This window comes from Myotis yumanensis, unplaced genomic scaffold (genome assembly GCF_028538775.1).
Source record: "Myotis yumanensis isolate MYYU_CA2020_CCGP unplaced genomic scaffold, mMyoYum1.0.hap1 SCAF_9, whole genome shotgun sequence".
Taxonomy (NCBI): Eukaryota; Metazoa; Chordata; class Mammalia; order Chiroptera; family Vespertilionidae; genus Myotis; species Myotis yumanensis.
The window spans coordinates 1,088,191-1,100,131 of record NW_027223760.1 but is presented as its reverse complement, the minus strand read 5'-3'; the positions used below and the strand labels follow the sequence as shown (position 1 = coordinate 1,100,131).

The 11,941-nt window shown below is 63.0% G+C and overlaps 1 protein-coding gene across 1 annotated transcript; it reads right to left on the bottom strand.

Annotated features, from left to right (window-relative positions):
- Positions 1 to 4,917, bottom strand: MNX1 (motor neuron and pancreas homeobox 1). Its single transcript, XM_070424928.1, has 3 exons — positions 4,098 to 4,917; positions 1,356 to 1,516; positions 1 to 870 (listed from the first exon to the last, which is right to left on the bottom strand). The coding sequence occupies exons 1-3, from the start codon at positions 4,771 to 4,773 to the stop codon at positions 529 to 531; spliced, it is 1,179 nt and encodes a 392-aa protein (XP_070281029.1). The 5' UTR covers positions 4,774 to 4,917; the 3' UTR covers positions 1 to 528.
- Between the last annotated feature and the right edge of the window lie 7,024 nt (positions 4,918 to 11,941).

Genomic DNA, 11,941 nt, shown 5'->3' with positions numbered 1-11,941 from the left:
AATTTATTTTACATTCCACCGCGGACGATGGGAGAAGCTGAATAATAATTTAGCATGCATAGTCGTTTCTTTTTATATATAAATACAGTGTACAAAAATAAAGACCGCACAGTGCTAGATCTCCAGCAGCTGGAACGCTCATGACAGAAGTGCCCCCTAAGATACATAAGCACATTCTCTTCTTTTCTCAAGACTCAGCGAGTGGCGTTTCCAGGGAGGTTTCCAGTTTCCAGGGGTGGAACTAGGGTCCCGCCTTCCCCACTCGGGAAGGGCAGCTGGGCGCCGCCCCGAGTGGCGTCGGTTCTCCTTACAATACCGCCCCCCCCCCCCAAAAAAAATTCCATGGATAAGAACCAGAGTTCAAGTCTGCACGCGCTGGGCCGCCTCTCTTGGTCCCTTGCGGAGCAGACGGGTGCTGCGGCCCAGACCTGCAGCTCCGACCGGTGCGGGACCTGGGGCCGGCGGTGGCTGCGGCGGGCGCGGGGCCCAGGCGTCCCGGGACCCGCATCCCTGGCGACAGCCCGGGTCCTACTGCAGGGGCGGCTGGTGCCCCGGCCTCGGAGACGGGGAGTCGGCCCCGGAGGAGCAGTCGGAGGAGGCGGCGTGAGCGCCGCCATTGCTGTAGGGGAAGGGGTCCTCGTCCTCCCCGTCCTCCTCGGGGTCACTGTCCCTCAGGTCCCGCGGGCGCCGGCCGCCCTTGTCCCCGGGCGCGGGCGGCCCCAGCAGCTCGTCGTCGCCCTTGTCCTCGGCGGCGCCGCCCCTGACCGTGCCCCCGCCGCCCCTCTGCTTCTCAGCCTCCTGCGCGGCCTGCTCTTTGGCCTTTTTGCTGCGTTTCCACTTCATCCGCCGGTTCTGGAACCAGATCTTCACCTGAGGGCACAAGGGGGTCAGACACGCTCACCGCCCTCCGCTCCCGTCCCTCCCAGGCCGGGCTCCGGCACCTGCCAGCCGGCCGGAGTGGGGCTCGGGCCCGGGAGGAGCTGGGCAGGGCTGGGGGCTGGGGCTCAGGGGAGCTGAGCTGGAGCCCGACCGCGCCTTCTCCTCCACCCCCCGCCCCCCGGGGCTCCCTGGGGCTGCGGCGGGGGCGGGGGTCAGGGCAGCTCGGGGGCGTCTGTGAAGCTCACGGTGTTCCCGCCTCTCTTTCTGGAACAAAATTTCTCAATGTGACCTGGGGCCACCCGCTTCGGAACGGGGGCAGAGGGTCGTTAGAATTCAGGTCCCCCCCCCCCCCCCCATCTCCTGAATCAGACCTCTGGGCCCGGGTGAGGAACCCCGGCGGGGGTCGCGTGACCTCGCCCCGACAGTAATCCGCATTCAGCGCCCCCCAGGCCGGTGAGGGAGCGGCGGGCGCTCACCTGGGTCTCCGTGAGCATCAGCGAGGTGGCCACCTCGAAGCGCTTGGGCCGCGACAGGTACTTGTTGAGCTTGAACTGGTGCTCCAGCTCCAGCAGCTGCTGGCTGGTGAAGGCGGTGCGCGGCCGGCGGCACTTCCCCAGCAGGTTCGACTGCGCCTGGGCTGCGGGCGGAGCGGCGTGAGGCGCAGCCTGGCTCGGGCCTCCGCCCACCCGCGGGTCCTCCTGAGGTGGGACCTCAGTGCCAGCGACCCTCCCCAGCCTCGAGGCCCGGGCGGAACCAGACGGTGTGTGTGTGGGGGGGGGGGGGGGGTAGACCACAGCTCTATCCCAGACAGACCCTGAGAGCCCGTCCCGGGGCGCCCTCCCCACCCGGGGCGCTGGCAGAGGCAGGAGAGCACCCCCCGCGGCCTCAGGCCTGCCCACTCCGGCGCAGGTTCCCACGGGCTCCGCCCGCTTCCTTCCACACTGTGCGGGCGCCTCAGGTACGAAGGGAGGAGGAGGAAGGGCGGGCGGGAGGCAGGAACTGAATCCTGGGCCTAGACAGTTTTCATCAGAGACCTCCCCCTGTTTAAAATGTTTTTTCCACCAACCGCCCAGCACAGAGGGGCCGGGCCTGGGACCGGGGAACTGGTAGCCTTCCAGGACATTCTCTTTATGCAAATGAAAGGCCTGGGCAGAAGGGACTTTGCTTCCTATGCATTCAAGGAGGTCTCTCTCTTTATTTACATAATTTCACACGGTTACATCACAGAGAATTTTATGACCTCAAAACAAGACTTCCCTTGATTTCCCAGGAGCCTGACGAGTGTTAGACAATAAAAGAAAGAAAGAGAAGAAAGGAGGCCGGCCAGGCCGGAGGAGCAGCTCCCCAGGGACGGCAATTTGCTTTATGGGAGGCCCACGCCCCCCGCTTTAGTTAAACAAGGACCCGCCTTCCCAACTTGACACAACATTAGAACTTTAATTAAAACACTGGCTCCCAAAGGACCATTTGGAAAATGCCATCCGACAGCAGAGATGACCAATTAAAGGAACCAAACAGGTTTTCCTTCTGGCGACCAGGGGGGACAGGGACGCTAGGCACCCTGGCAGTTTGCTGCGGCCCTGGCCCTTTGGGGCTCAGTGTTCACCTTCTTTCTGGATTCACACTGCCTGGATTCTAAGTCGGCTGCCTCTGGGTCAAAATTTAGAACCAGAGATGGACAAAGTGTGTTGGCAAAGAAATGGAGCTTTCATCGGTTTCCTGCATGACACTGGGCTCCACCGAGGCCCCCAAAGCACCTGGGTGGCTGCAGAAGCCAGCCCCCCCCACTCCCCCCTCCCACACACACACACACAGTGGGGGACAGTCTCAGGCCCCGGGGGGGATGCAGATCATAATGAGAAGAGGTGTGCTGGGGGGAAGGCCAGGCCCTGGGTTTGACTGACCCTGGATCAGCTTCGTCTATAGCGTGGCAGCCCCCCAGTGAGAGGTGAGGGCCAGCCTACCCTCTTCTTTGTGGGGGCTCAGGTGGGAGTGACTCCAACGGGACCGGGTGGGTGGTCATTAGGCCTCTGGGAGCTGAGCTGAGGCAAGGCCAGCCCAGGCAAGCAGTGCCCTGCTGGGATTTTTCTCACTGGGCTGTGACTTCTGTGGCCCTTGGGGCCCTAGCTTTTCTCTGTTTAGTCACAGCCATGGCTTCTAACAGAGGAATCTGAATTCTGCCAAGTGTTTATTTCTGTTTTCTTTTTGGCTTTTCCCTCTACCATGCCTGCATCTCCTCAGTCTAAACAAATCCACTCAGACAGAAACAATGGGGTCTCTTTGTTTGGGTGTTGGGTGCTGGGAAGCATAAAGCCTATGCGTCTTCCTCTGAGCCTATGGGGCGGGGTCTCAGGATGGAGACCGACTCTCCCCTGCAGCCAGTGCCTCTCGCCAGCAAAGCCAGAGCTGGCCCAGGCCTTGGGGAAGGTCCCGCCTGGGAGATGGTGAGCCCGCGGCCTGCAGTCCACCGCCCACCTCTCTCCTAGAGGAAGGGTTCGCCTCTGTGTAGGGCATCCCCACTTCAAAGTGGGTGCTGCTGCTTAGAGTCCCTGTGATGGGGTTCCTGACAAAGGGTGCATCCCCCTGCTACCGGGGCCCACTGACCACCACTCCGTTCAAGTCAGGCCATCACCTCTGGGCTTTGCACCCTGGACAAGTGCCCTTCCAGAGGCAGCAGAGCCAGGGAAGGGCCGGGGTGGCCTGGGCTCTGGCCTTTGGGCCGGGGGAGCCCATTTCTCTCCTGCTGCTCCCCATCTCTCCCTCTCCTGGGAGGGGCCAAGGGAGTGGGGGTCTCTCCAGAACCCAGAATGTGGGACAAATTTAAGTCAGTTTCCCTGGATATGAGCGCCTGGTTCCTGACCCCCAGGCCGCCTGACTCAGGGCGCTCTGGGGCGCTCCTTCCTTCCCCCGCCACTTCCTTCTCCCCTAGCCTGCCAGTTAATCATTAGATTTTAGTCTCACACCTCCAGCTGCACCGAACCGTTGAGAGAAAGAAGGCAAGGCCCGCGCGTGGCCATTTTACTGATTCGCGCCCATCCCAACCGCGCAGCCAGCCCGAGTCCTCGCCGGCCCCAGGCGGAGCAGGGCGGCTTCGCCGCGCTTCCACAGCTCCATCGGAGCAGAAAGCGAAGGGAGGGAGGTGTCCCGTGGAGGCGGATGGATGCGCAAGAGAACTATCTGCCAGGAATCTCCTACCCCGAGGGCTGCTCGGTACTCACAGTTGAAGTCCGGCATCTTGGGCAGGATCATGCCCGCGGTGGACGCGCGCAACCACTGGTCCAGCTGGAAGGTGCCTGCGCCCAGCTTGATGGGGTCGACGGGGTGCGCGGGGTGCGCGCCTTGCACCTGTGGGTACGAGTAGGAGAGCGCCGGGTGCTGGCCTGCCAGGGCCGCCGCCGCCGCCGCCGCCGAGTAGCCGTAGACCGGGTGGCCGTAGAGAGCCGCCTGCGCCGGGAGCCCCGCGCCGCCCTGCGCGCCCCCAGGGTGCAGCCCCAGCGCCAGGCTTCCCGCGGCGGCGGCGGCGGCAGCAGCGGCGGCGGCGGCGGCGCCCGGGTGCGCGTGGTGGTGGGGGCCCCCGGGCCCACCGCCCGCGCCGCCACCCGCGCCGCCCGTGCCCAGGAAGCCCGGCTTGGGCAGCAGCGCGCAGTGCGCGGCGAGCAGACGAGGAGGCGATGGGCTCTCGGCGCGCAGGCGGTCGGAGGGCGCTACGGGCGGCTCCGAGGACGCGGGGCTGCAGCTGCCGCTCGCCCCGCTGCTCGCCCCGCCGCCGCCAGGGCCGGATGCCGCGGACGCGAGCGACGTGACCAGGGCCAGAGGCGCGGTCTGCGCGGAGGCTGCTCGCGGGGGGTCCACTGCCAGCAGCGCGTCGATGCGGAAATTTTTGGATTTTTCCATCTGCTCGTTAGGGGCTGGCGATCAGGGCCGGATGGTGAGTGGCGCGGCCGTGCGCAGGCTCTCGGAACGTCGCGTGGCGTGGCAAGCCCCAGGGCTCGGTATTGTTATGGTGATTATCTGCCAATAATCAAAGTCGCCGCCGCAAACTCAGCCCAGAGTGACCATGTCCGTAGCCTCCTCCACGAGGGCCCCGCCCCGGGCCGCGCTCACACGCGCTCGCACAAACTCCACGCGAGTATGGGGCGCCGGGCGGAGGCCGCTGGCGCCGTGGCAGGGACCCGCGCCCCTGCGCGCACTTGAAGCGCAGCGCGGTTGCGGATTGGCGCGCGCAGCGGGGGCCCGGGGAGGGGCGCGGGCCTGGCCATTGGCCGCTGGGCGCACCTGTCACCGTCGCAGCCGCCTGCCGCCCCGCCCCTGCGCTGCAAGGTCCTAAACAGCCCGGGGTGCCCGGCAGCGGTGGCAGGGAGGGAGCAGCTACCAGGGGTGGGAAGCTCGGCGGCGCAATTTAGGGTTCCTGCTCTCCTTCCTGCGGGTGCTGAGCAGGATGGCGGGCGCTGGTGGTCCTGGGTCCCCGCGGGGCCCCCGCGACTGCCAAGCCCCAGCCCCTGAGTCGCGCTGTTCCCCTCTGCGCTCGGGTCACCCAGAGCCTGCAGAGCGCCTCCTCCCCTGCCTCCTCGTCAGCACTTGAGTTTGTCCACTTCTCCGTGGGGGAGCCCACGCTGCTTCCAGAACTAGCCGCTCTGCTCAGTGACTGCAGAGCAAAGAGGACCTTGGGGTCCCCAAGCCTTGCTCCTGGGTCTCCGCGGCGCACAGGAGCGGTCTGTGCCCCTGTCGCAACCCTCTGCAGGTGTCACCTCCTTACCTCCTCTGGAAAGTGCCGCGCGTTCCAGGTGTTGTGCGTGTGTGCGTGAGCGTGCCTTCCCGCCGCTGCAGAGCCCAGGACCGCGGGCGCGGAGACCTGTCCACCTGCCTGGGGCGGTCCTTGGTGGGCGTGCAGGGGCAGAGCTGGTCCTGAGGCTGGTCGCTGGGACCCTGGCAGGAAAATGCTGCCCGTGTTCGTTCGCCTCCTGCCCGCAGCGCCCTGGAAAACCAGCCCGAGTCCGGCGGTGATGGAGTGAGAGTCCAGACCCTCCCCCCCCCCGCCCCCCTATACGCCTCAAATATTTACAGTAAAAGCACTTTCAAGGGGCTTTTTTAAGCGGAAAGAATCAACAGGCAGGTGGCCCCCAACACCAGGCTTTGTCAATAGCTCGGTTAGACCCAGTTATCTCCCCAGACAGGTGTGGGAATGGGGAGGAGTTTCAGGTTCTTGAAGTCCGGCTTCCCAAGCGGTGGAAGGTGAGTAAAGGGCAGGAGGGGCGGGGCGCAGGACAATTGGGGCAGGAAACTTGTCAATGAGCAGGTCAGGTTGCTACAGGAGGGTTTTTAAAAAGGTAAATACTGTGTGGGGCCCTGTTGTTTTTCTGGAGAGGCGTTTACCTCGGGGAGAGCTGAAGGCAGGGATTCTATTGTCAAGAGCCCAGTTTCTTTCCTCTCACAGGGGCGTCCTGGGACCAGCAGAGCCCAGTGGGCGTTAGGAGGTGGGCAGTGGCTGGCAGCAACCTGAGCAAGTGCCACAGCGCTTTGCACAAACCAGTGTCCACTTGCAGATGGGTGACAGCATCGACAGGGTGTTTGTCATAGATGAGATCTTTCTGAGCAAATAGGAATGCAGCCCAGCCTCTCGTGGAGCGAGGGGAGCACTCACATTTCTGGAACACCTGCTACAGGCCGTGAGTGTCTACAGTGATCTTCTTTCATCTTCACTAGGACACGAGAAGGGTTTGCCACCTCCGTTTCACAGAGTTCAGCTTCAAGAGGCTGAGACTGTCCCCCACAGGTAACCGTCCCCCACAGGTAACCGTCCCCCACAGGTAACAGCCTCAGAGTTGGGATTGGGCCCAGGTCTGACAGCAGGGGCCACACATTTCTGCCTCTGCCCTCCAGTGTCCCCATCCCTGCCCCCCTTTCCTCCTACCTGTTGCCTTTGGGGTTCCAAGCTCCCCTTTCTGGGCAGGACACCCTTCACTCTCCAGGGAGAGTGTCTCCCTGCCCCCCAGGTTGGAGAGGGCAGTGGGGGCCCTCCGACAGGCCTTAGCTCCAAGGCAGGGCCTTTCTCCTCCCTCCTCCACCTGCTGAGATGGTCATCGATCCCAAGGGCACAGATTCCGAGGCTGGGGGGGGGGGGGGGGGGTGATCCTGGAGCTCCCGCCCTCTCTCCTACCCAAACACCCGCTCTTGGGCCGATTCAGTGGGGAATGGTGTGCAGTCTACACTCCCCAAACACCCCTTTCCTCAACAAAGCCCGTGTTTCAGTGACTCCCAGAGGAATACCGTCACCCTTCTTGTTCCTAGTAACCTCCCTCTCAGCCCCCCCAAATCCCCTCCCCCCCTCCCCCCCCCCCCCCCCCCCCACAGCTCAGGCTCATCTGGTTCAACCCAGGCCACAGTGATGGTGCCCAGCCTGCTCCCTGGGGCCTGACCGCCCTCCAGCTGCAGGCTACCCACAGGCTCCTTCGTTTAGGACCCAAACTTTAGGTGAATGTGCATTTCTTTGTCTAGAGAAGTTGGTGGTGTTCCGACCAGTGGACTCCGGTGCCACAGGGCTTTATCTCCTCCTGTGGGAGGCTCTGTGTGCAGCTGTGGGAGAGGCAGCTCTGGGGAGCAGGGGTTTGTTCTGGTGTCCAGCACCTGCACTGCGCAGCCCGCTGCTCTGAGGAAGGCTCGGGCCTCGGAGCAGGGCTGCAGCGGGAGAGCCGATGTCTCCTCTCTCAGGGCAGCCTCTGGGCGGGCGGCTCCCATCCCGGCCCTGGGCCCTCCCCTGTGAGTCCCCCGCCCGCCTGCTCCCGTCCTGGCCTCCCCCTCTCCCCACGGTCTTCCTTTGAGGTTCCGAGCGTCTCCTGCAGCGCCCTTTCTCCCGCTGCTCAGAAAGGGGAAGGTTTATGCAAACAATCGCAAAAGAAAAAGCTGTTGTAATCCACGCCTATTCCCGTCTGGAAAGATTATATTTATATTTATATCTTTAAAAGGTCAGGGGGATGCTGCAGAATTTAAATGTGTAAAAACCCAGCAACCTACGAGCCTCTGTTTTTGGAAATTTCGTCCAGATAAACACACATCTGTGTGAAGTTGGGCATAAGACGCACACGTTCACGCAGAGGATGGGGGGCGGCACCATCGTTACAGCGGTACCAGTTTCCTTCCGCGTGCCGTGGGGGGCGCCCGGCGCTAACAGGCAGGCCCCCCAGGCCCGGGGCTGGGAGAGGCTCCTCGGCAGAACTCACCTTCCCCAGCGGGGGTTTCCCCACCCGAACCCAGGGCCCCAGCACCTGCCGCAGCCCTGTCTGGGCGTGGGGAGGTGTGATCACGGAACTGCAGTTTACCCTCTCGGGTTTGCGTCGGGAAACGGAGGCGCGGGGCCGCTCCGTGACAGGCCTGGGGTCAGGGCGGCGGTGGGACTGGACCCCAGGCAGCCGGGCGACCAGCGAAAATGCTGGCTGAGGGCGCGGCGGGCCTGCGGGTTCGGATTAGCTCCGTCCGGGCGGAGGCGAGCGCGGGGAACCGCGTCACGGCTGCACCGCGGAGGCCGCTCCGCGCCCGGAGGCCTGCGAAGCGGCTGGGCGATGGGGCGGGGTCACCGGAAGGCGCCCGCGGGGTGGGGGGGGGGCGGGGGCGGGGCAGGTCCGCGCAGGTGTCCCCGCCCCCAACCGCCCGGAGGGCCAGAGGTACCACCTGGTTAGCGATGCGCTTTGATCTGCTGACCTCCTCCCTGACCCGCGGCGCTGGGCTTCTAAAAGGTTTGGAAAGGTTGGGGCCCGCAGACCCGCGCTCCAACCCGCCGCTTCCCCTCCCTCTCCCCCCTCTAGTCGGCCTCGCTCTTGGCGCCTGGGTTCGGGTCACCGCGGTCCCGGTGTCTCGGGCCTGTCCTCTGCCCGGCCCGGGCCTAGATGCAGACAGCCAGCCCAACGGGGGCTCGCTGCTGGGGCTGGTGGATGCTGCGGGATTTAGATGCAAAACCCCAGCCATCTACGGGCCTTCTATTTTTGGAAAATTCCTCCAGATACAAAACATCTGCTTTCTGCTCAGACCCTGGGCAGGCGTCCTGCTTCCCTGGACACGCAGGCAGGGGCAGGCCAGGCGCGGGCGCCCCAGCGCTGGGCCCCTGGGTTGGAGGCAGCATCCACCGTCTGCAGGTTTCCTTCTGACCCAGGAGCCCCAAAGCGGTCCCAGCCACGGCTCCCAAGTCCCCCCAAGAATTCTGGAAACTCCCGGGAGAAGACTTGTTGCTGCAGGATTTTAATTTAATTTACTGCCACTGCAGGTTCTCACTGCTGTCAGGGCAAGGTGTCCAACACCCACCCAGGTCGGGGCGCTCAGCCGCCGCAGCTGCACGGCCCTCTCCCCAGCGCCCACTCTGACCTACAATTCCGAGGTTGTCAGGGCTGTCGAGGGGCGCGTCTTATTTTAAGACCAAGGACAGCACACCGTCTGCTCACCCAGGACCCACTCTCCGAGGGCCCCAGCAGCCGGGCCACCAGCGAAAATGCTGGCTGAGGGTGGCGTTTGTGAGCCTGTGCAGGGCGCTTCTCTGTCCCCCACCCGCACCCCCAGCGGGAGGAGGGCGGTCGCCGAGCGTGGCCCCAGCTGCAGGCTGGGAAGAAACACAACAGCAGCCGAGGTTCAGCCGACTTCGCGCCTCAGTGCCTGAACTTTTTAGTGCCGTCTGACGCGAAATTATGGCCGAATGGTCGCGCTAATGTGCAACTCCGCGGCGGGTAATGGCAGGAAGTCGTTGCTAATTGGTCTATTTAGCAGTTGCTGAGGTGGCAGAAGCAGTGGCTGCGGAAGGAAAGGGGGGAGAGAGGGGGGGGGGAGGGAGAGGGGGCGAGTGAAGGGGACGGGAGAGGGGGACTGGGACTGGATCCCTCCTGAGATGGGCAAAAGAGGTCAAGTTCCCCTTTTCCAGGCCTGCCCTTGCCTCTTCCCACAGATACACACTCAGGCCCAGGGACAGATCTCAGGCTGAGGGTGGACCTGGGAGGGTCCCTATATGCAAGGTTTGCCAGGGTCCTCATTCCTCCTGGGGCTGGTGGGGAGTGGGGTCTGAAGGGCAGAAGGGGCAGGTCTGTCAAGAGTCCCCTGCTGCCCCCCCCCCCCCCATTTGAACAGGGAGGACTTCACCCAAGAGGAATCTGAGACCCTGAAGCAGCAAACACATACATAGTAAGTGGGGAGGGGAGGGAAGCTGCGGGGACCCCCCAGGATGCCCCAAGCGGTTGGTCACCGCATTCATGTGTTTCCATGGGCCTTCCCATACAGTGCCAGCCAGCAGCCGGCACCTGCGGAAAGCTTGCCGGGCCCAGGCTCTGACTTCAGGTCCCACAGTCTCCTTATTTGTCATCAACTCCTCCTTGCGTGATTCTAACCACTGTTTCCCACGGCCTTGACCCTGCTGGGCTCCCCTACTGAGGAAGCTCAGGTGACAGGAGGTGGAAATGGCAGCTGAAACCGCTGGGTCCGGGGTCCCCTCCTCCTGACACCCACGTGCCTGTGTGCGTGTGTCCGTCTGTGTCTCCTCCCTTCGCCTGCACACGGACCCCTTGCTGTGTGGGGGTAGAGGGTGGAGGTTATAGGGTGGGGTGGGGAAGACCCCCTCCCAACCCCTGCGCCCTCTCTCCTGGGCCCAGTGCTGAGGGCAAGATAATTTGGCTAATGAACTCGTTAACCGGCCCCTGGTGACCGCCCTGGCCTCCCCTCAGCCCATCTGGGAAATTCCACTGAAAGGCCAGCGGCTCCTTGAGGCTGTCACTGCAGGAGCCCCGGGAGGGGCCTTTACATTAAACTAATTAAAGTGGAACAGGTGGCCACTCCCGGTGGCCTCGTCTGGGCTGCAGACCCAGGCCCACAGGGAGGACAGTGGCGGCCCAGGCAGGGAAGGTCAGGCTCCCCGCCCAGGGAGCCAGGGAGGGCCGAGCGGGACCTTCTGGTGGTGGGTTGTCCCCTGGTTGTCCCTGGGCCCCCAGGTGGGCCTGGATGTTGCTCAGTAAGACCATGGTCCCTGGAGCAGGGGAAGTGGACCACACCCCACCACCTGCCGCTGCCCTGCTCCGGGGAGGGGGGTCCCAGGCAGAATATTTTTTTAAAAAATATATTTTATTGATTTTTTACAGAGAGGAAGGGAGAGGGATAGAGAGTCAGAAACATCGATGAGAGAGAAACATCGATCAGCTGCCTCCTGCACACTCCCCACTGGGGACATGCCCGCAACCAAGGTACATGCCCTTGACCGGAATCGAACCCGGGGCCCTTGAGTCCGCAGGCCAACGCTCTATCCACTGAGCCAAACTGGCTAGGGCGTGGGCAGAATCTTGAACTCACATCCTGCCGGCTCCCAGGTGGAGCAAATCCTGACATTGGGCTTCGATCCAGGGCCACGCAAGAGGGAGCAGGCGCCAGGGTGTCACAGTCTGTGCGTGTGTGTTTGTGTGCACGTGGAGCCAGTTGTCCCTGCCCACCAGGAAAGAGTCCTCAGCTGGGGCCCACGCCCTCCCGGGTCCCCAGGACTGGTGGTGACAAAGGGGGCAGGAGGTTCCCGCTGTGCTGCTAAAAAGAGCCGCAGCCCAGGCACCCAGCCAAGCCTATTGCCAAAAACACATATTACACTGCGACATTCTGTAAATGAGATAATGATACATAAACCCGGATGATAGATGTGACATGCCTGGGATGTCTTCTCTAAATTAGCTGCTCGCACCGGCTGCTAATAATGGCGAGTTTATGAAAGCAATTTCAGAGCAAAATGTGAGAGGGTCTTCTTACTCCAATCAGCCGGCTCCGGCTAATGGATGAGGGGGTCAGGCTGAGAATTATTGACACGCCCGTGCCCTTAACCTGTTTCCCAATAAAGCTGATTAGTTTTTGTCAATTCATCAGCTAACTACTCTTGCTTGGAACTGCATCAAAGCCTTATTTGCTCAGGGGAAATCAACAAGCCACAGGTCAGCCCCATTAAGGGGCTTTGGGGCCAGGACAGTCGGGGGACCCAGGCATGCTGAGGGACCCCCTACTCCCCCCACCAGGTGCCCAGAGTGGCTGACAGCATGTACCCCCCAACTGTGATTGGAACAGA